Raw genomic sequence first — 25,006 nt, 5'->3', positions numbered from 1 at the left:
CATAATTGAAGTCAATCGTAGTGACAATGAAGGGTAAAACCGAAAGGAGAACAAACTGAGGGAGAATGGGAAAGATCTGTAAACCATTTTTTTTTAAATAAAGGATTCTTTTCATCATCAGAAGGGTGGAGCCGTCACAACTGGCCTGAATATGCTTAAAGAAAAGGTATAACTGGAACTAAGAACAAAAATTGAAAAGATAGCTGGATTAGATGAAATATAACTAGAAGAGAAGAACCATGCAGATGACAATTGTGAGGACTTTGAGGGAGCAATTTACAAGGTAGCCAAATGAAGGGAAGATAACAAAGGCTTGGGTAAAAAGCTTCTTTTTTTAAAAACCAAAACAAGATGAAGAAGTGAACATTAGCAACTACCAACCTATATGTTTACTTTCCCAAATAGATAACATTTTATGAGAATTATCTACAAATGCACTGAGAACATAACTTGATGAGGTAATTAGTAGAGACCAGGAAAGCTTTTGCAAGGGATGGTCTACAATATGCCACATCTTCAACATCAGAAAATTGACTGAAAAAAATGGGGGCAGCTAGGTGGCACATAGGCCCTGGAGTCAGGAGGACCTGAGTTCAAATCCTGCCTCAGACACTTAATACTTGGCTGTGTGACCGTGTGACCTTCGGCGAGTCACAACCCCAATTGCCCCTCCAAAAAGCAAGAAAAGAAAATTGACTGAAAGATGTAGAGAATACCTACTGTATTTATTGTTTGTCTGTCAAAAAGTATTTGATTAAACTACTCAACTTTCTTTCCTAAATGCTCATTCTCTTCTTTTCCTTCCCCCTTCCAACAATATATTTATTCTCATAAATAAATATATGAAATTATGTAAGATTCCTTGAAGACATAACAACAGAAACGACCCTGTATGACAACCTTCCAAACATTAATATTGGGCAAGAAAAAAACAAGAAATATGGAGAAGGGAATAAGCATTTCTATGATACCTAGAATATGCCAGGCACTGTGCTACATGTTCTGGCAAATATCTCATTTGACTCTCACAATAATCGTGCAAGGTAGGTGCTATTATCCCCATTTTACAATTGAGGAAACTGAGGCTGAGATAACTCAAGTGACTTGCCCAGAATCAGTGTTTGAGACTGGATTTGAACTCTGGTCTCCTGACTCCAGGGCCAGCCCTCTAACTCTCAAACAAAGCCCATTCTCTATAGCTGTTCAGTTCCTTCATATGCTCCTGTTTATGAATGACATTGCCCTGGTTGTTTCAAGTTCCCAGAACTTTTCAGAACCTCCAAGATGAGATTTACAGGAAATCAGCCTAAGCAGTCCACATATGAAAAGCCAAGTGAATAAAGAATGCCTATTCACTATTCGGTAAGCTTGGTTCAGTTCAAGAGCACATACATACAGATGGACAGTGAGCTGGGCTTAGAGTTGAACAAAAGGAGAAAATCAGTCTGCATTACAGGTGGGAAATTCTGGAACACTATCACTGATTTTAAGCTGTTCTTTGCCACATAGAACCGAAGACACAATCTTCTCTCATCTATGACACAGAGCTGTAGATCACGGAATTGCACACTGTCAGAAGAATCAGAATTGTACTGATAACACAATGCATTACAAAATTTTAATATAAAGAATAATGCAATCTTCATCATTGGAAGGAGTATCCACAACAACAACACAGATCCATCCAAGAAGTTCATTAAATTCTGTTCCAAGTTTTCTCAATAGGATAACAAAGCTTCTCTGTAGTTCTCTTATGATGAACAATTCTCTGATTTAAGAACCTTGGTAACTGTAAAATAGGCATCACATTAGGCATTTTTGGAATGCTTAAGTTCAACAATAGACAGCACTGTGCTCTCATACCATATTGGTCCATACCATGACGAAGTTTTGGTGAGATGTCTCGAGTAGTGGTATTTTGTTTTTAATCACAAACACATCAAGGACAGGGATAGCTAGGTATCAAAGTGGATAGAGTGCTGGGTCTGGAGGCAGGAAGATTTATCTGCCTGTGTTCAAATCTGGCCTCAGATGCTTACTAGCTATCTGACCCTGGGCAAGTCACTTAACCCGGTGTGCCTCAGTTTCCTCATCTGTAAAATGAGCTGAAGAAGGAAATGGAGACCTACTCCAGTATCTTTGTCAAGAAAACCTCAAATATGGTCACCAAAAGTCAGACACAGCTGAAAAAATGACTAAAGAATAAGGAAACATTAATGACAGACTTTGGATAAGAAAATGTTCAAAATCACTTTTTAAAAGTTTGTTTTGCATATATCCCCTTTCCACTCATAGTCCCCTTCGACCACACACACACAGTCTCCACCCTAATCACTCTCACAATAGCCTTGAAACTGGTGTTGATTCCTCAGTATGATCTATCCTCCAACTCAACTGCCAAAATGATTTTCCTGAAGTGTATGTGGTGACCATGTCACCACACCTCACCTGCATTCAATAAACTCCAATGACTCCCAATTACTTCTAAGGTCCTCAGCTTGTCATTTAAAGCCCTTCTTCCTATTCTTCTTATACTTTCCTGCCTTCCATACGCCACAATTCAGCTACATTGTCTGAATTGCAGACCTTCAGAGAGGACAATCTTATCTTCTATCCTGTGTCTTTGCTCTGACTATCCTCTATACCTGGAATTCTTTACCTCCTCACCTAAACCTCTTAAGTTTCCCTGGCTTCCTTAGAGATTCAACTCAGATCCCACCCTCAAATCTGTAGGCCTTTCCCAGTCTTCCCCCAGCTGCTAGTGCCTTCCCCTCAGAGATTACCTTCTGTCTGCTCTATATTTAACTTGTAGGAAATAACCTAGTTATTTCCAGCTTGTTTTCCCCATAAGAATGAGTTTTTTAAAGTCAAGGACTAATTCTGCCCATCTTTATATCCCAGCACTTAGCCCAATGCCTAGCGTGTAGTAATAAGCCTTTACTCAATAAATGCTTTTTAGCTGACTAACTGGTTAAGGAGCTTTTTTTTTTTGGTAAATTTTTCAATTTTAAACTTAAATACAAAATGAGAAAAGAAAAAAAAACACACTGGCATATACAAGAGCAGACCTTAAGAGATGATTCAATATAAAACAATAATTTCCATTTCTAGAAAATTTACATAATAAATACTACAGACTACTTTCAAAGCTGTCCAGCTTTTCTTTGCTTCCTTGGTGGTTTTCTTTTGTTCTCTATTGTGTACCTTTTTTTTTTAATAATATTTTTTTTCCCATTACGTGTCAAGAAAACTTTTGGCATTCATTTTTACAATATTTCAAGTTCCAAACTTTTCTCCCTTTCTCTCCTCCCCTCTCTGAAAATGGTGGGCAGTTTAATATAGTTTATATGTGTGCTATCATGTAAAAATATTTCTATATTAGCCACAGCTGTGAAAGAAGGAACAGATCAAAAGGGGGAAAAAAAAACAGGAGAAAGTGAAAAAAAATATGCTTTGATCTGCATTGGATGTGGATAGCATTTTTCTTTGTGAGTCCTCTATACTTGTCTTGGATCACTATGTTGCTGAGAAGAGCTAAGTCATTTATCGTTGATCACACAATGGTGATGATACTATGTACAGTGTTTTCCTGGTTCTGTTCATTTCAGTTTGCATTAGTTCTTACAACTCTTTACAGGTTTTTCTGAAATCTGCTTGTTCATCATTTTTCATTGCACAATAGTATTCCATTACATTCATATACCACATTTATTTAACCATTCCCTAATGGATGGGCATCCCCTCAATTTCTAATATTTTGCTACCACAAAAATGCTGCTATAAATATTTTTGCACATGTAAGTCCTTTTCCCTTTTTTATGATTTCTTTGGGATACAGAACTAGTAGTGGTATTGCTGGATCAATGGGTATACATAGTTTGGTTGCCCTTTGGGTCTAGTTCCAAACTGCTCTCCAGAATGGCTGGATCACTTCATAACTCCACTAACAGTGCATTAGGGTCCCAATTTTCCCATATCCTCTCCCACATTTATCATTTTCCATTTTTGTCATATTAGTCAATCTTATTGGTGTAAGGTGGTACCTCAGAGTTGTTTTAATTTGTATTTCTCTAATCAGAAGTGATAGAGCACTTCTTCACATGCCTATAGCTAGTTTTGATTTCTTCCTCTGGCAAACTGCCTGTTCATATTCTTTGACCATATGTCAATTGGGGAATTGTTGTACACTTTTTACTACAGTTTTTTCCCCTCCCTCCCTGTCCCCACTACCCTAAAGAAGGCTACAATTAAGCTCAGATAAGACAGGTACATATAGATATCTATAAACATGCACACATATGTAAGACTATACTATGGTTATTTCCTCCTATCTTCTGTTTCTCTGAGGGGGGAGGGCATACTTCCTTCATAAGTCCAAATCTTTCCATGTTTTTCTAAATCAACCAGCTGATCATTTCCTATACTACAGTAATATTCCAATCCAATCATATTCTATCTGAGAGATTGTCTATGAAAGTTTTCCCCCCAATTTTCTACATTCCTTCTATTTTTGGCCACATAGGCTTTATTTATACAAGAAAATTTCTAATTTAAAATAATTGAAATTATCCTTTTTACACTTCAACAATGTTCTCACCTTATAATGCGGTTTAAGGTCTGATACCACTAAATCTACTTTTACATTTTTTTCCTCTGGTTTCTTTGAAGTTTCTGAACTTTTATTCTTCCAAAGGAACTTTGTAATTATTTTTTCTAACCCAGTAAAATTATTTTTTAGTAATTTAATTGGGATGACATTAAATAAATATATTAGGTAAAATTGACATTTAAAAATTATATTGGCTTTATCTACTCGTGAACAATAAATACTACTTCCAGTTATTTAGATCTCAGTTTATTTGTTTAAAAAGTATTATATTGGGGCAGCCAGGTGGCTCAGTGAATAAGAGCACCAGCTCCAGTGTGGGGATGACCTGGAGATCGAATCCCAGGCTCAGACACTCAGCACCACACCCAGAAACACCTGGACGTGTAACCTTGAGCAAGTTACTTAACCCCGATTGCTTAAAAAAAAAAAGTTTTTTATGTTTATGTTCATATAGTACCTGCATCTGTTTTGACAGGTATACCGTCTAGGTATTTTAAATGGTCTAAAGCAATATTGAATAATATTGCTGACACAAAATGTCATTTCTCTATTTTTCATTAAATATATTTTAACTTTAACTTTGTCTGAGATCAATGACTACTATCCCTGCTTTTTTTGCATAATAAATTCTACTCCTGCCCTTTATTTTATCTTTGAGTGTATCTCACGTTTTTGTTACCTGAAGTAACATATTGTTGTTGATTTCAAATTTTTTAATCTGCTGTCCATTTCTGTTTTGTGGGTATATTTGTTCTATTCAAATTCTAAGCTAAAATTACTTGTACATTTTCTTCCTTCCTGTTTTCCTCACTACCCTTGGTTTAAGGGGCTCTTATCCCAGCAGCTAGCACACTTTTACTTAGACAACTCCACATTCCAAATTAGCTCTAAAACTCCAAGATCTTATTATTCTTGTTTGTGGCTTGCCTTTTCCCTTCCAAGCACACTCCACCCACTTCTCCAATGAACATGTTCCCAGAAAGCCATAGCACTATTGGAATATGTCTATTATAATAATAAGAATAGCCAGCATTTATACTAACCCCTACTGTGAGGTTTTCTCATTTGATCCTCACAACAACCCTAGGATATAGGTGCTATTATTATTATTCTCATTTTACAGACAAAGAAACTGAAGCAAACAGAGGTTAAATGACTTGCCCAGAGTCACATAGCTAGTAAGTGCCTAAGACCAGATTTGAACTCATGTCTTCCTGACTCTAAGTCAAAGGCTCTATCCACTGTGCCACCCAGCTTTTTTTTTTTTTTTATCATTTTGGTAATATAAAGGTTAATATATTCCTGATAAGCATAAACTGAACACTAGCCTGGTTAGGAAAAGATCTAATCAATGCTTTGTAGAATTTTTCTTTTTCCTTGAGAATACCTGGTGCAGGTCAGATTCAAAGGATTAACTGTCTTCTCTTATATACAGGATGTATTAGTGCAATATTAAGCTTTAATGACTTCAGAAGTATAAATGCTACAGTAGCAAAGAGGTGTTGTTGCTGCCCATGTGGATTATGGATATCCACATGTGTCTGTCTACACACAATCCCAGAGAGTCAAGAATAAACATCTTTTGTGTCTCCTCCCCACGCCTTTCTTTAAGGGAGACTGATTCCTTCCAAGAAGAGAAGCAGGAAGTTGGGGTCAGTCTCTGATCACTCTGCTCTCCTCAGAGACAAAAGGTACCAACCTAGAATTATATCTATCTGCTCCCTTAAATATTATTAGTCTAGGGGATGTATTCTTTAGATTCAAACTATAGATCCTAATCACTATTTCTTTATGTGAAAGAGTATAAGCTCTATATGTAAGTCTTGACCCCTTTCCCACCAAATACCAGCTTCACAATGAACATTCATAGCAAATAGCTAAGAAAACCATTTATCCAAGCTGAGAGAAAAACAGAAATCTGGGCAGCCAGGTAGCACAGCAAGTAAAAGCACCGGCTCCAGTGTGGGGATCACCTGGGGATCAAATCCGGGCTCAGACACTTAGCACCCACCCAGAAACACCTGGCCGTGTAACCTTGAGCAAGTTACTTAACCCCGATTGCTTTAAAAAAAAAAAAAAACAGAAATCAGAGAAAACAGCATATATAATACATGTGTATATATGTATGTATGTGTGTAAAGTGAGAAAGCTCACTATGCACATATACACACATACCAGACCAGTGGTGTCAAACTTAAATAGAAACAGGGGTCACTAATCAGTACATAAGGATCCCTAGAGACCACGTAATACCTTGGTTTTAAAATATAATGTTATCTACTTTTTATTGTGTTTTTTGGTTAAATTTGTATTTATTTAAAAAAATATTTCCCAATTACATTTTAATCTGGTTCGGGCTGCACTTGGTAATATTGTGAGCTGCATGTGGCATATAAGCTACATGTTTGAAACCTCTGTACTAGAAAATACAAACTGAAGGAGCTCTCCTATTGGTGGTGGGAGACAGAGAAAAGAGAGACAGAGATGGGAGGGGTGGGGTGGGGAGAGAGAGAGAGAGACAGAGACAGAGAGAGACAGAGAGAGAAAGACAGAGACAGCAAGAGACACAGAGAGAGAGAGAGAGACAGAGAGTCCCAGTTCTCTCCCAAAGGAAAGTTCCCCCCAAAAAATATCTGGGGAGAGGGATGTGGTAGAGACTACCAACTCCTCTCATGCCAGCTTCTTGCCAGGGTCTTTTTTTCCATCAGTGACCTAAAGGAAAGCTAGCATTGTGCATCTTCTCTCTCAAAGTTGGAAGACAGAAGAAGCCCAGGATCTCTCTCATTTCCAATTCTTGACAAATCCTCCTGTCCCTCACACAGGAAAAGGGCATTGAGTAATCAGTCCCTACTTTTACTACTACTACTACTACTACTACTACCCTACTACCCATACAACTGGCCCTTCAAGCCAATGAAAACTTACTAAAAAAGCAACATTTTAAAGGTTATTTTAAAACTTAAAATATTCATATATTTCTTATTAAAATTCAGTAGAACCATCATCCTTCATTATATGTTACTCTGGTCAATTTTTAAAATTTATAACAAACTTTCATCTGCTGTTTAGTGACTTAAAGGGGTTGCCTTTATAATTCTAGTCTTAAAATCATACAAAAGAATGAGGTTTCGATGTCCACAAAACATTCTTGAGATAACCACACAAGAAAAATATCTAACTGAAACTGATCAAGTGACTGAGGCTAAGCGGGGAACTTCTTTCCTGATCTACTAGTCTGAGAAAGGTTCCTCCAGAAATTTAAAATTTACTAATTATTTAAAATGCACAAAAAAGAAATGAGCATAAATTTATATAAACTTTCAAATGATGTTTTTTTGGTAAGTTTGCTGCATTCATATGTCTAAAGTGATTAAAGCTTAAAATTGCACTAAGAGATGTTTGGGACACAGTACATTTATAAGCACCAGAAGTACATTTAGAAAAATGGGTAAGCCCACTTTCTTTTTAAAAAAATTTTTTTGGAGTGGGGAGGCAAGGCAATTGGAGTTAAGTGACTTGCTCAAGGTCACACAGCTAGTTAGTGTAAAGTGTCTGAGGCTGGATTTAAACTCAGATCCTCCTGTTTCCAGGGCCAGTGCTGTATTTACTTCACCACCTACCCACCTCAAGCCCTTTTTTTTTTTTTCAAATTCCTACCTTGATATGGCCAAAGCTATCTGATAGCAATACATTTACCTATGAGGAATAAGTAAGAGAAAATCTACAAATTATAAGGTCTTGTCTATTTGAAAGTAGAAATAACAGACAAGAGATTTGCTTTTTTTTCAAAATACTCTGATCTATGTTAATGTTGATGAAATTATTTTCAAAGGTCTGTTCCTAACATAAAAATGATTGTTTTCTAAGTGATTTCAAGTGAAAGATTCCTTTCAAGTTACAATTTTTAAATGATTAAAAAAGTATTTAATATGGAAAGAACTTTCTAAGATCTTTTCAACCTTTTTGCAATTTGATAGCCACTCTATTTCTTTTCTGTTTTTAGATTAATCTCTAATTTGTTTTACTTTACCAAATGTTTACTTATCTATTTTTACTCTTCCTTGTCAATTACCTTCTTTCTTTTCCTTCCTCTTAAGTCTCTTGAATACTTTAATATGCTTATTTCCTGCGAAATAAGAAGCTATGAATATGTATAGCTTGTGATTTACTATTCATAAAATTAATTTTTATTTTTCTGAACAAATTGAAAGATCTGCTTCACTTGTTTAGATTTTCCTGAACAAATTCTAAAATACTGTCTTGTATTGACTTAATTGCCTAAAGACTTGATTATATTACAGAAACACTGTCCCAATGTTATTTGGTTGATGTATTTAATGCTATGCTGTCAATTTGACATTATTTTATCATTCAAATTAATTGAAAAGAATAACTTGGAAGAAACTTTTATCATGCTTTTTACATATTTTAGATTTATATGATAAAATATCAAAATCATAGGAAATGATAAAGTTCAATATCAATATAAACAGAATGTCAAATAGCCAACCATTTATATTTCTATACAAATTAACCACATTCTAAATTTGGTCATTGCACTGACCATTGTGGTATAAGAACACATTGCTACTTATTGTTATTTTATCATTCAATACTTCATTTTCTTTATTGAAGTAATTTTAAATTTTTATTTGGAGAATTTATGGGGCTATTTTTTAATCAAGTTATAACGCCTCCTTCAAATACAAGACAAATGTCAAAAATATAATCTTCAACAAATTCCTAAAATAAACTACACCTTAGTCATATTGTTTTTCAGTCATGTCTGGGATTTTCTCGGCAAAAATACTCTGAGGGCAGATTTGAGTTCAGGAAGATGAGTCTTCTGATTCCAGACTCAGTTCTCTATCCACTGTACAACCTAGCAGCCCCATCTTAGCTGTATCAATGAAATATATATTCATTCCAACATTTATTGAACTCCTACTATGTATAAGGTACAAGCCTTATACATGGCATTGAAGGCAACTAAATGGTGCAATGGATAGAGTCCAAGGTCAGAAGTCAGGAAAACCTGAGTTTGGATCTGGCCTCCCAGACACTTACTAGCTGTCTGACCCTGGGCAAGTCACTTAACCGTATTTGCCTCAGTTCCATCATCTGTAAAAGAACTGGAGAAGGAAATGGTAAACCACTCCGGTATCTTTTCCAAGAAGACCCAAATGCGGTCAGGAAGAGTCAGACATGACTGAAAACAACTGAACAACTACAACAAAAGCATTTTAAGGACTACTCTGGGCCCTTTCTAGCCTCTAGAACTAGACAGTCAACTGCAGCTCTTCTCTCCTGTGAATTAATATTTACTACTGGAGCTAAATTTACTTTTATGCATACTTATACTTAAATACCTAACAATTTTAATCAGTGAAGATGCTGATTAAACACATAGACGTCTCTTGGCTGTCTAAAGAGATTAATGGGGGTGGGGAGACAGATTATGAGTTTAGTCTGCCCCCTAGTGGTGACTCAGATAGGTAGGGAATGAACATGTCTTACGATTCTCCACCTTTACTGGGCCTGCAATAGCCACCCTTCACCCTTCCTCTACTTTCCAGGTACAAAGTCACCCCTGAAACATCAAGTCTCCTACAGATCACATTCCAAAGAACATCAATCCACAAGTATTTATTGAGCACCCATGTGCTAGGCACTGTGCATCTGAAAATTCCCTCTTACAAAAGAATTTACTGAATCTAAAGACCTAACAGAATCATTAAATCTCACAATGTATTTTATTAATTTGAGGAAGACTAGTAAACTATTGGATCCATAGTTCTTTTAAGTCCTTTGAAAAACACAGCCAGAAAAAAAAATTTCACTGGAGAGGATGAAAAATTATTCCAAAGGGAGGTAAGGGAGGCGAGGGAGGGAAGAGGAACATAGCATCTTTCAACCAAACTTGAAATTGGCCAAGTATTCACTAAATGCTCTTGATATGCACATCTTGGGCCCAACTCCTCCAGACCTGGAATTTCATCCAAGCAGGACTGTGCCTGTATACCTGCTCTTGAATCAAAACTAACCAATCTACTCCCCCAGAGGTTGGACAGGTAAAGTGCTCTACCTGGGCCCATTCAAAATGTTGCAGAGACACAGGGTGGAAGTTTTAGAGCTCACAAATAAAACTTAATGCTTGTCAGCATACCTAGTCCTTGGAGTGATACTAAGTGAATCCCAGTAAGTGCAAAGCACTGTGTTAGATACAGAGATGGAAAAGGAATGTACCCTCCCTGTCCTTATAGTTTTGTTGGAGGGACAAGACAGACTTGTTTAAGACATCCCTAGGAACTTAATAAATGCTTGTTGACTGAGTAACTGAAATAACAATGTAAGGCAATACATTGTCTATGATTAATTGGAAAAATTAGTAGTCCAGCTTAGCACTAGTGAGGTAAGGGAAGGAGGACATCAAAGTGAGCTGAAGTGGTCTGAGAATAGTTTTGGAGGATGTAGAACTTGAGCTGAACTGTGAAGAATGAAGGAAAGATAGAAGGGAAAGTGTATTCTAGCAGCATGGATCAGAATACGCAAAGGCTTATAGCTGGAAATGAAATCTAACATGTTTGTGAAACAGTGTAGAAAATAGTCTCTCTAGGGCAGAGGAATTAATTTCAATCTGGTAAACAATTATTATGTAGTTGCTATGTTCAAGGCACTATACCATACTGGGGATACCAAGATAAAAACCTCCATATGGTCCCTACTCTCAAGGCCTTTACATTCAACTGACAGAAATAAAAGTATACTAATATATAATGAAGCATAAGGCAATTTAAGGAAGGAGAGAAAACTAACTAAGAGATCAGAAAAGGCTTCTGGGCTTCACAAAGAGAAGCAAAGGATTCTAAGAAGCAAAGATGAAGGAGGGAATACATTCCAGGCATTCCTGTGTGGAGGATCAGAGACAGACACAGAATGATGAGTCCTGAAAAGAGCTAGTAGGCCAATTTGGTTGGAACGTCAAATGCAATGACTGAAAGAGAAAAATATAAAATAAGTCTGGGAAAGTAGAATGGCACCAGATTATAGGAAGCTATAAATGCCAGCCTAAGGAGTTTTTATTTTATCTTAAAATTAGTAGGGAGCCACTGAAGAATTCTGAGCAAGTAAATGACATGACCAGACCTGTGACTTAGGAAAATTATTTTGAAAGTTGTTTGGAAAATGAATTGCAGAAGAAAGTCTGGAAACATAAAGACCAATTAGAATAGTTATAATAAATAAAATTATGATGATAAATTAAAACATTACATTATATATCATATATAATAAACTATTATCTAAAATTAAATTATAATAAAACCAATAATAATAATAGTCCAAGAGAAAAGGTCTTGAATTAGAGCAATGGCTATGTGATTGGAGAAAAGAGAGAATTTGAGAGATGTTGTGGAGGTAGAATCATTAAGACATGACAACTGACTTAGATATGGGGATAAGAGAGAAGAAAGAGTCAAATGATTCCAGGCTTGAGTGAGCAGAAGGATCACTGTGCTCTGAACAGAAAGAGAGGATTTAGAGAAGTTTGTAGAAGAGGTAAAGAAAATGAGTTCCATTTTGGACACGTTGGGGTTTGAGATACTGATGGGAGATTTAGGTAGATATGTCCAATAGGCAGCTACTGCCAATAACCAACTGGAGTTTATGAGAAAAATTAGGGCTACACATATACATATATGTGTATATATACATACACATCATATAAACATGTAGAGAGACAGGCAGACTTGGGAGTCATCTATACAGAAATGACAACTGAATCCATGGGAGCTGACGAATTCATTAAAGAACACGGTTATAGGGAGAGAAAGCACAAGAGCCTAGGGAGACAATCATTCTTAGAGGAGGGGAGATGGATGTGACCAGACAAACAAAACTGAAGGGGAGTCAGATAGATAAGAAAAAGAACCAAGAGAGAGTAGCACCACACAAGGGAAGGAATGAAGAGTATCCGGAGAGGGTGCGTAGCTGACACTGTAAAATACTGTCCTCATGAAGGATGGAGACTGAAGAAAAAAATCAGATTTAGCAAAAGAGATCTTTTGTAATCTTAGAAAAAAGTTTGACTCACATGATGTAGGCCTGCAAACTGAGGAATGAGAAGTGGAGACAATGAACTTGGAATATTGTTTCTAGCAGTTTGGCAGTGAAATGGAGGAAAGATACTAGATAACTTAAGATGGCAGGGTGAAGGATTTATAGGGATGCCTGAAATGTAGGCAAGGAGGCAAAGAATTCAAGAATGGACCACACTGTATAATTGAACAGGTTATATGGTCAAGATTGTGAATGGGAAAAAATGAGGCCAGAGCAGGAATGACAGACTGGGAGAACAGAGAGAATAGAAGAAAAACTGAAAATTAAAGTGCAAATGAAGAAAAGAGTTGGGAGTGAGGCAAAGTAAAAGTGGAAGGACAAGAAACTGATAAAAGAATAGAATTTTAGAGTTCAGAATCTGAGAGAAGGAAGTTGTGGGCAATGGTTTGATCTAAAGTATAGTCATTTGTTACTCTGGGTGGTTGGGGGTGGAGAGGGGAAAAGTTAAGAAATATTATAAGAGCTAAGCAGGGTGATGAAGTGTACATCAGAATGTTCAAAGGGCCACCAATTTGTCTAATTTTTCCCATTTCTAAGTTCTGCAGGAAGAGCAGAAGAGAGAAAGGCTTCTAATTAGGCTTCTCCTAATTAGGAGAAGTTTGGGAGAAACTATGAAAAAAAAATGGAGAACAATTTCTAGGTATAGTTTCTACTTCCAGCTTCTATGAAAGAAGGCTGAAGAAGTAAATTTGTAAGTTTAAAAAAAATAATAAAACAAATAAGAGATTAATTTGAAAGGGAAAAAAAGGTGTGACTGTCAAGTTACTAAAAGACTGAAAAGGTCTTACAAGATGCTTAGAATATATAAACACCTACAAGTTGTCCAAAAACCAAGTCTGAGAATCTAAATCAATACTGCAAGCAGGGGTAATTCCGTTGTAATTTGCATTGACTGTATAATGATAGTACTTCAGTCAAAGTCAAGTGACTTTCCTGTTTCAAGTGTAGGCTGGTCTAATCCATTACAGGTTGGAGAGGACAATGAAATGTTCCTAAATAAGGATACCTTTATCCCTCAATGGGGAAATAAAGAATCTGAAGTGACATAGAGGAAACAATCCTTGTCAGAAGGTTAGAGAGGGGAAGAATGTCATTCAGGAAGAAAAGGAAAGGCATAACTGTACATTTCTAACAATAAAATTTGAGGATCTTCCTGAAGAGGAAGATGGATGTTCTGAGGAATAAGTCACAGCTCATCCTCCAATTAATAACACTACTGAGCCATAGAAACTATCAGGTAAGAGGTCAGAAGAAGAAAAGACCAACCGTGGGTGTTAACTTCTTCATTCAGAGGCGCCAATGCTGCTATCTGCCAACCTAATAACAACAGAGATGTTGTCTTTCCAGGGCATGTATTCCAGACATGAGAACCTCCCAAGACTTATGAAAACATGACTACAACCTACTTCTGGTGGTTAGTGGAGTCACAAATGACTGCCAAAAGAAACCTTTAAAAATGATATAAAAAAATTGTCTTGGACAAAAACTTGAAGGACATAGGGTCCCAGACTCTGCTTTTCTCATTGCTGCCCTCTAAAAGCAAGGAATGATCACTTCTTTGGTGTTATCAGTAGGGACTGCTTTTCTGGCATGGGCTGGACTAGATGGCCACTGAGGTAGAACTCTTCCAGTTCTAAAAATGTTTTTTATGTATAATGAAGACCCAAAGGATAAGGATTGAGCTGAAGAAAACAACTTCCAAGTCATATACTAAGTTAAGAAAGCAGGAAGACTGACTTGAAGGCCAGTAGATAGTAGTATAGTATACTGATTTTGAGATTCTTAGTTCAGATGCCTCCAGGCGATGTAAAGTAACTAGGTGGATGCGGATTGTGATTTGATGAAACAGATCCCATATTTTTTTTGTATTGATTTAATGTCTAATAGGCCTAATCTTTGTTGAAGATTTTTATTGCAGAGCCAAGATATATCAGGTCTTTTTCAAAGTATCTTTTTTTTTTTTAATATCCTAAACAAGAAGGTGATTTGTCATAGTGGAAAAAGCTATGGAAAACAACAGGCAGAACCAAAAGAATAAATCAACTGGACTATACTTAATCTCAGCTCTACCACATAGTGTGTGCAAGTCACTTGGCCTCAATTTACTTATAAAATTAGCCCCTTCCACCTCTAAAATTCTATGATTTTATAAGTCCTACATTTTGACCTTCATCTTTAGTGGAAGATGTTGTGGGATAAGCTCCTTAATTAATGACAATTATTGGTAAGAAGGGTTCCTTTTCCCATTTAGGCAATTCTATGTATAAGGCATTTCAGGAAAAAGTTTGTATAGTTAAGAGGATAACTGATAGAAAGCTTTAGTGAGAGGATTATATTTATTGTAGACAGAAGCTGAAGTTGTCGAATAGCTTGAAAAATATTTATAAGGCCAATAGCACTTTCCAGCCTGAAATGAGAAAACAGTGGCATTGATTTGAGTAAATTTCCTCCACCATCATACCCATGAATAGATAAAATTTGTTGACACAACCCCGCAGGACAGTGTGGTTTTCAAAACAATTAACTTTCCATATAGCCATGGGAGCTACTTTTCCATTGAGTTTTCAGTTTAATTTCTCTACTGAGAGTAAGAGTAAGAACAAAACACTAGTTTACTATGGATAAATCAATGAAATTCCTTGCTATTTTTCAGGGAACAAAAGAAAATGTACCATTTGTGTGGTATTTAGCAAGTCACTTAATGTGCAGCAGCAATTACCTCATTTATAAAATGAGGGGGTTGGACTAAAAGGCTTCTAAGTTCCCTTCCAGTACTAAATCTACAAACTTATCAAACGTAAGCTTTGTTTATGAAACATTTGAGGTAAATGCAGTTATTACAAATCCACACTGTTGGTTTTCTTATCTTTAGGAATTTTCCTGTGCATTCTCCTTTTGAATATATTCTATAAATTACAGGGATAATAAGATCAAGTGAAAAACTTTGACAATACTAAGTGAAGCAATCAGTCTGTGCCAGACTTTGATTCCAGAGCATGCATGGTTTTTCATGTATTTTACTGATGCTTTTTTAAACCTCCTCCCCACCTATCATTAAAACTCTCATATAACAAAGAAAAACAGTTAAGCCAAAGTGACATAACTACAGTGACTGATCAGATCATAGAACTTAGAATTGGAAGAAACCTATGAGATCATTCAGTTCAACATTTACAGATGAGAAACCAAAGGACACAGTGCCTATCACCTAGCAAGTTTTAATGTTTTATGTATCAAGCTACCTACCTACCTACCAACCAATCTATCTATCCATGCAGGATAAGTTACTCACCCAAATTTGAAGAGCAAATTAGAGGCAGCATTGGGCCTAGAACCCAGTCTGCTTCTCAGTTCCATGCTCCCTCCAGGCTGCCCCAACTGCCCACTTCCTGTTCACCACAAAAATCATTATCATCTCAAAACCAACCTAATAATAGTTCCTCCTCCTGAATCCCTTGCTCATATCGATTTTCCCCAAGAAGCTAGAAACTTTAAAACATATTTAACAATTCCCTCTTTAATAAATTCTGCCACATCACAACCAATCTCAGATTCTTCCTTAAGAAGCTCACAACTCATCTCTTTCCATTCCCACAGACACTATCTGATTTTAGGGCCTTGCCTTAATACCTGTATTACTGGCAAGGGACCCCTTATTGGAGGAAGGCAAATTAAAACAACTCTGAAGTCTCACTTTAAAAAAAGAATTTTGGTTTCAAAATTTAGCAGAAACTATGGAACAAATTTAATGTAACAAACATTTAAGTACCTATTATGTGAAGAATACCATATTGGTGCCCTGGAAGATACAAAAGTCAGGTAGTAGGAGCAACTAGGTGGCACAGTGAATAGAACACTGGCCCTGGAGTCAGGAGGACCTGAGTTCAAATTCGGCCTCAGACACTTAACACTTACTAACCGTGTGATCTTGGGCAAGTCACTTAACCCCAATTGTCCAGCCTTCCCCCTTCCAAAAAGGAAAAAAAAAAAAGGTAGTACATGGTTTTCCTGTCTTATCTAAATGAAATAATATTTATAAAGCTCTCTGCACAGTGCCTGACACGCTGTAGGCATTTAATAAATACTTACTCCTTTCCCTGCCCCTTCCTCACCCTAAGAGAATTTAATCTAGTAGAAACAATTAAACGAGACAGCAAATTGTTTCAACACAGGACTTTATAGCTGACTCTAGTTAACTATATTAATAAGACCCTGAAAGCAAGATTATCCTCAATAAGCAAAAGGAAATTTAACTTTATACAGATAACAATGGCAACAATGACAACAAAATAGTTTAAAGCTGATTCAATTCACAAACTTACCACAACTCAGCATTTTATAGGGCTTATTCTATATCAAAAGTGACATGGACAGATTGTTCAGAATTACTAAAGAGACAAGTCATCTCACAGTGCTTTATGTTTTTTGCAAATGTTGGTACAATTCACATCTAAATTTGATGCAGAACTTAGGTTGTATTAAAACAGTTCAATTTTTCAGCCACATGCTATATGGACACGGGTGCTAGGAATCTAGGAGAGACTGGCTGTGAGTACCATTTCTTGTCTTCAACTGTGATTGAGCAATGTCTGCAAGTGCACTCTGTATTTTTTCTAAAAGCATATCTCCTCTGTAAACAACATCTTCAAGACATGTAGCAGCCTCATGGTTTTCTTCTTCCAGCTTACATAAGCTTGCAGCCTTAGGGGGAAGAAAAGCAAATGAATGCTTTTAGAATGAAAAGGGGAGAAAAAACCATTGGTGATTAATGAAGGTTAAAAGTGATGAACTCAGCAATAAACTGATATGCTTTTAAATCTGGATGGCTTTCCACATGCTGAAGTTCACAGACTTGTGGGAAAAGCAAAAATTAGTCAATATTTTATACACTGAGCAAACTCTGCTATGTAGCTTTTCAAAAACTAGGAACCTTTGAAAACAAATATGGGCTATCTATAGGTAACTCCCCTGCTCATAATTTTTAATACCATATTCATATTTCTACCCTACTCAAACCTTTAATTAGGAGAAAATAACCCACATTTACATAATGCTTTAAGGTTTTCAACGTATTTTCCTCACAACAAACCTATGAAATAGATACTGGTAATATTATTCTCATTTTAAGGATGAGGATATTAAAGGTAAGAAAGGGCAAGTGACTTGCTATGGTTAGGGATCCAGAAGATGTTATAGTATTTGAGATAGTATGCAAACCCAGATCTCCTACCTGCTGAGAAAGTTAACAAAAATGAAGGTTATCTTAGAAAGGGTTGTCAGACCCAGCATACTGAGGTTTGCCCTCAAGTGCAGAATCCAGGTCTATTCTCATATGCTAGGTGTTAAATATTACCACAAAAGACAATAATCTGTCTTATTTAGAAATTTTCTAAGGAACCTTACCTGCAAAGCAGCTGTAGATTCTTCACTAGGTAACGAATCTATCAAAACATCTATGTCCTTTGCTGTTCGTGCAATTAATGCTGCAAAGAGCTGGGCATATTCTATAGAAACAATTTAACTTGATTAGGAAATTACAGAATACTTGAAGCTCTCAGAAATCAAACATATTTTAAAATAATTAACCTGAATACCTAAATCATTGACTTTTTATAAAAGGTTCCCAATACTTAAAATTTTATTTTAATGTCCAAATCTTACTGAGCTTATATTAACTAAAATTTATATTTATCCCTATTAACTGCTATTAATTAACCTGGAAATTAAAGGCAAATCTAACACAAGTAGTGTCCAAAATAAGTTACCACTTACAGATCCAATTAACACTAAAATCTTCTGATACCACATATATATAAATAATGAAAAATCACAACCATGTGGCAGCCAGGTGGCGCAGTGAGTAAGAGTACCAGCCCCAGAATTGGGAGACCTGGGATCAGTTCCGGCCTCAGATACTTGGCACCCACACACACACAAAAATAACTGGCTGTGTAACCTTGAGCAAGTTACTTAACCCTGATGGCTCTAAAAAAAAAAAAATCACAATCTTCAAGGAAGCAAAGTAAGTCACACAAAGAAAAGGCAATGAAGAGCCAAATACTATGGTAGATGTAAATAGAATGGATCATATTACCAAAATAAACTGCATGCAAAATTCAGGGCAAAAGAGATAAAAAAAAAAATCTGTCTGACCAGAAAAGGATGGGCCAGTATCTCTCAAAAATGAGAAATAATAAATGGATCATCCAAATGCCAACCAGGTACCCAAATAATATGACAAGAGCTAGATGCAGCCTCTACAGAGGATCTAAATAAAAACATGGAGAAGTCACATAGGACAAAGTATAGAGGGACTATAATTTTCAGCACTGGAGCACTTCAGCACAATTATATTTCCCATGAAGTTTAATTAATAGGATTTCTTCACATGTTCAGCTACTCTAGTAAGTAAACTCAACTTTTATCATATCCAGAACTAGGTCATTTCAAAAATCTCTCAGGTTTGAAGAAAACACACAAGAGAAAACACTCCTTCAATTGCAAAGGGTGGGGGGGCCACTAATGTGAAATACTACGTACAATATGAGATATGGTCAGTGTTAGTTAGTTTTACTCCCTAATTTTCCCTCTTCTTTTTAATCTTTGTTATGACAGAGGGCTTCCAGGATAAAGATATCTTGGAAACAATGTGATACAAAAAAAAGATATTCAATAAAAACTTTAAATTTTTAAAAATAAAACAAATACAAATAGTTTATGGATTGTAACACCAGATTTTACCAAATTTAAAAGTCCTTCCCTCTACTAGTCCTGGTCCTTTTTCCCAGTCCCCACTCAGAAAAGTAGAGGTGTGATTCACTCAAGACTAAGCATTAAAGTATGACCTGATACCAGGTTTCTGATACACTATATGAATCAGAACAAGTATACTTCCCTCATCTAGATGAAATGGGAATAACAATAATCTACCTCACAAGATTAATTTATAGCTAGTTACCTCACAGTTAACAGGCTGTACCCTTCCCCAGAGATACTATTACTAAAATGCATGCTCAGACTGGACTGAGTATACAGGGAAGCACAAATCCATTACCATTACTGGGAACCATTAACCATCTACCTGACAATGGATCAGCAATGTTGTAACTATATAAAAGGACAGTTTATTTCACAAGATTGATGTATTATAACAACCCACTACAAATAAACCTAAATAGCTTAAAACATTTTAAGTGTATAAAAAGAAAATATATTTTCATCTTCTGAGCAAATGTATATAGTAAAGCAGTTTAACTTAAATTAAAACATATAAAGAACTTACCTTCTGTAGGATTTGCTGGTTGATCTTTGTTGATTGCTGTCTGAATATTGTTGAAAGAAGCAGGAGGACCACATTGCTGCAACACTCCAATGGCATTACAAAACTGATCTGCAAGCTAGAAACAGATTATGAAAAGATTAGGGACTCAGGGTTGTTATTTTTGCAAAGTTTAGGGATATTGGAAGCAATATTTTTTTTTTGGAGGGGGGGAAGGCAAAGCAATTGGGGTTAAGTGACTTGCCCAAGGTCACACAGCTAGTAAGTGTCAAGTTTCTGAGGTTGTAATTGTACTCAGGTCCTCCTGACTCCAGGGTCAGTGCTCTATTCACCTAGCTCTATTCATACTCCCCTCCCCCCCACCCCTTTTTTAAGCAACTTTTTTTAGTGATAGTCCCTAGATAAAGAACCAAAATTATTGATAAACTTTTAAAAAGTCATTTTGAATAAAATAAATCAAATGAATTTAAATGGCAATATTTTACCTATGTAAAAATGTTATACAAGTGAAGAATTAGACAAAATAGGAAAGAATGATTTAAAAACACATTTTCCTTTCTTCTGTATGAAAGCACTACAATCATGCCTAGGACAGGCACCAAAGAAATCACCTGAGAATTCACCCAGGCACCAGGTACCCAGGTACAATACGTTGTTCACAGACTATTATTCCTGATACTCTGGGCTCATTTAGAAGAGCATCAGGGTGACATAATTGCTCAACTGCTCTCTGCTATCTCTAGGCTGATGACTCCTAACTTTCTTTCAGCGCTTATCTCTCAACCTAGCCTCCATTTCCAACTGCCTACTAGATGTTTCAAAGGAGGTATTTCATCCTTTAGACTCAGCATATGTTCAAATCATCTTCCCACATGAAACTGACTCCCCTTTCTGATATTCCTGTCCATCTATGGTACCATTAATATCATTCTTCAGTTAGCTCTAAACCTAAGAGTCATATCATAGAATTCAAGAGTTGGAAGGGACTTGACCTCAGAGGTCATCTAGACCAACCTCCACTATATTAGCAAATGGTCATTTGGTTTCCACTTAAAGCCTTCAGTAATGAGAACCTCACTATCTGCTAAGGCACCTCATCTCAGTTCTAGTCTCTTCACGATCCTGGTCATCCTCAAATTTTTAATATTCTTCTGAAAAAGTAGAAGTGAATACAAATTTCCAAATGTGGTGCAACCAGAATATAATACAACTTGTTTTTGTTGAGTAATTTCAGTCATTCCCAACTCTTCATAATCCCATTTTGTGGTTTTCTTGGAAAAGATACTGGAGTGGTTTGCCATTTCCTTCTCCAGCTCATTTTACATATGAGGAAACTGAGGCAAACAGGGTTAAGTGACTTGCCCAGGGTCACACAGCTAATAAGTATCTGTGTCCACATTTGAACTCAGGAAGATGAGTCTTCCTGACTCCAGCCCAGGCACTCTATCCACTGCACTACCTAGCTGCCCACAACACAACTATCACCTCTTTTTCTAGATGCTATGATTGTACTTATTAACTGTAAAACCTTAGGGAAATCACTTATTCTCTATGGTGAGATAGTTGGACCAGATGACCTCTATCCCCTTTAGCTCTAAATAGATTATTCTATTTTAATTAAGTCTAAGCTCATTTTAGAGTTTTTGGTTGCCCTGTCACTGTTGATTCATACTTGGACTTTTAACAGCCTCTACTGTCTGGATCTATCTCTATGATCTTATGATTCTCCTTTTATTGTTAACAAGTAATATTAATTTCTTCCTTTAAAATATCTCATTACCTGTCCCTTATTTTCTATTCCTATTACCTAATCATCTGTTCACTTGTGCATTACTGCAATAGATTCCTAATGTCTCTAGTCTCACATTCCTTTAATCTGTTCTATATAAAACTGTGGCATTTAATTTTTTAAAAACACCACTTTTATCATGTTACCACTCTGCTCAAAACCTTTCAGTAGTTTCCTATCGTCTTCAGGATAAAATTCAAATACATTAGATGAGCTTTCAAAGTTCTCAATAATATCTCCCCTACCCACTATTTCCATTTTATCTTCTGATTCATTTAGGCTCCATGAACCCTTTCTACATTTCTTGAGCAAGCTAATCTTTACTTTCTTGAATCCACAGGACTTGAGTTGCATTCACATTGGATTTTAATCAATATGCTGTTTTGGTATTGTTATTTTTAAAAATGCATATATATTTTGTCCTAACTAAACTCTAGGTTCTTTGAGGGAAAGAACTGTATCTTGCAGAACTTAGTGAGGCTGTGCATACAGTATACACTCATTATCTGTCAAATAAACGAACTTCCACTTTCACCTCTATTTCCATAAGTTCCCTTCTGAAGACAATGGCTAAGATGAATCAATATTCCCTATATTTTTTGTACATAAGATAAATGCGATCAATTTTGCAGTACCATCTCCAATTTAATTCTGGCTGAACAATCACACTGCAATGATCAGGAACTTAAGGTTCTTCATCCTGCTGCCACACTGGTCAGCAAGCCCAATTCACTAGGGCAGTCAAGTGGCTGGGTGACGAGCACTAGACTTGGACTCAGGGACACTGTGCCAGGCACTGTGCTGAGATATTTTTCACAAATATTATCTCATTTCAACCTCACAACTCTGTGAGGTGGGTGTTGTTATTTCCATTTTACAACTGAAAACAGTGAGGCAAACAGAGCAAACTGGGCAGATGTCACAGTTAGAGAGCCCCTATGGGTTTCCCAGGCCCAGTCTCTACCCATCATCACTAGCTGCCTCTAACAATAATAACCACATCAATAGCTTCTGTGAAAAGCAACTAAGAAAACACACCTTCGGCTTCTTCACATGTAAGGGTTATACCGACACATCGGGTGCTCTGGGGCCAACAGAGATGAGACAACACGTAAGGCACACTGACAGCTTTAAATGAAGTCACCTGCTTCTTACAGTCAAAAAGACCCGAGTTCACAATAGGTTTCCCATACTTACAAGTTGTCCATGCCCCGAGGCAGGTCACTTAACCTGTCTGCCTCAGTTTCCTTAACTGTAAAATAGAGACCATACTAGCGCTTATTGCCCAGGGCTGTTGTGGGGATTAAATTAAAAACAGCAGCCCTCTACACAGTGCCTGGCACAGAGAAGTCTCTTATTAAATGCTTATTATTAGCACGGTTCCACGTTCATATAAGGTGCTTTAAAAATATTTATTGATTGGCATCTGCAGAGGGCTTAGCACAGTGCCAGGCATAGAAGAGGTGCTTAATATTTATCGATTAACATCTGTAAAGTGCATAGCTCATGCTAGGCGCTTAATGTTTATTTTTATCTGATAGGCGCTTCACAGTGGGTGGAAAACAGTTGGCGCTTAATAGATGTTGGTTACTGATTCACTTCTGTAACGCGATCAGCACGGTTCCTGCCCCTTATGGGGTCGTTCCTCTATTGGGGGTCAGCTACTGTGGCTGTGGACTGATACTCGGGGCACTCTCCTCCCGAGAGGGTCAAGCCGGCGCCCATCTTGGGAGGAGGAGCAGCCGCCGCCACAGCACAGGCGCGTGCCGAGGGCCAGCAGCGCGCGCTTCCCTCCTCCGGGCCGTGGACCGCCGGGCGACGCGCAGGACTCTCCTCTGGGCCCCCTCCCCTCCCCACGGTGTAACCCGGGCCGCTCCCGAGTCAGACCGGCCGCACTGGGAGAGGGGGAAGGGGAGGGGAGTCGAGCCCGAGGCGATGACGTCTCCCGTAGGTCTCTCGTACAAGCCCACGCCGCGGCCCCTCCCCCCTGCCCCGCAGCCTGGGTCAGTCCGCCTGTGGCTCCCGGGCCGGCGGCGGTATCGCCAGCTCTCTCACCTCGTCACCTCAGCCCAGCCAAAGAAAACGCCAAAACCCCGACGCCCCATTCCCCGCCCAGGAATAAAAGAGGCGGCGACCCCAACGCCATCGCCTCCTCACCGAGTTGACGGCATCCTGAAGCTGAGTAAGACGATCCGCCATGTTGCCAGCGTAGTCGCTTAAGCCGCAGCCCTTCCTATAGCCCGCTCCCACCTGATTGGACGGCGCGGGCAACCAATCACGAGACTGCTCTTCAGAAAGGGGGCGGGTCTATTGCCCAGCAGGGTGCTCGAAAGGGAGTTAGTTTGTTGTTGTTTAGTCTTTTCGGTCGTTCCCTACTCTTCCGGACCTCGTTTGGGGTTTTCTTGACTAAGTCGCAGGCGAGGTTTCCATTTCCTTCTCCATCTCATTTTGCAGTTGAGAAAACGGAGCAAATTGGGTTAAGTGACCTTGTCGGGATTACACAGCTAGTGTCTAAGGTCATTTTTGAATTGAAGAAGAGGAGTCTTCCCCGACTCCGGGGCATGCTCTCTGTCACCGCCACCCAGCAAGTTCAACTGTGTAGCCTTCTTCTCTGTTTTAGAATGTAAGGGCAGGCACTGCCTTTGCACCGTGCTCAGCACTTAGCGCTTGCATTATCTAGCATTATTTGGGACATAACGGTCCTAGGTGTAGAGTGGGAAAGGGACCTTGGCTTATCCACTTAGCCCCCACCTCCCAACCAGGTTAGACTAGTTCACACATGTGGTTAACCGTCAAGTCAACGCTGACCCCTAGCTCTTCCAGTTTGAAATGGGGCTGTGCTGACCCTTCCTGCTGCACGTGACCACTTTTCCATTGCAAACGGTGCCCGGGCATGGGGGAGCTGCGACAATGTCCTCAGTGTTTTAGTATGTCTGCTGGGGGTCTGTTATCTGTTGAATAGTTTTAAATGCATAGATATACATGTCTTCAGAATTTAGTAATTGAAAATGAGTGGGTCAGCTGTTTATTTGTAAAGGTGAAGAGTTCATTAAGACTGAGCTTAATATCTTACACCTTTTTTTTTTTTTGCTGTTTTTTATCCTGGGGATTAATAAATGCTTGTTGCTTGACCGATTATGCATGTGGAATGCTGTAAACTGTACCTGGTACATAGTAGTAATAATAAAAACAACAAACAACATTTATATAG

The 25,006-nt window shown here is 37.7% G+C and overlaps 1 protein-coding gene and 1 long non-coding RNA gene across 2 annotated transcripts; one reads left to right on the top strand and one right to left on the bottom strand.

Annotated features, from left to right (window-relative positions):
* Positions 1 to 113: 113 nt before the first annotated feature.
* Positions 114 to 17,151, top strand: LOC138176127 (uncharacterized). The gene is made up of 2 exons (XR_011172166.1): positions 114 to 985; positions 16,798 to 17,151. It is a non-coding gene; the product is annotated as an uncharacterized lncRNA (long non-coding RNA).
* LOC138176126 (mediator of RNA polymerase II transcription subunit 21) lies at positions 16,886 to 24,088 on the bottom strand. Its single transcript, XM_069106887.1, has 4 exons — positions 23,953 to 24,088; positions 20,010 to 20,124; positions 18,131 to 18,231; positions 16,886 to 17,428 (listed from the first exon to the last, which is right to left on the bottom strand). The coding sequence occupies exons 1-4, from the start codon at positions 23,992 to 23,994 to the stop codon at positions 17,252 to 17,254; spliced, it is 435 nt and encodes a 144-aa protein (XP_068962988.1). The 5' UTR covers positions 23,995 to 24,088; the 3' UTR covers positions 16,886 to 17,251.
* Positions 24,089 to 25,006: the final 918 nt, after the last annotated feature.

This window comes from Petaurus breviceps, unplaced genomic scaffold (genome assembly GCF_028583685.1).
Source record: "Petaurus breviceps papuanus isolate PSGF00001 unplaced genomic scaffold, PetGlider_PUasm1.0 81, whole genome shotgun sequence".
Taxonomy (NCBI): Eukaryota; Metazoa; Chordata; class Mammalia; order Diprotodontia; family Petauridae; genus Petaurus; species Petaurus breviceps.
The sequence above is the reverse complement of the archived record's forward strand: the minus strand, read 5'-3'. Positions and strand labels throughout refer to the sequence as shown.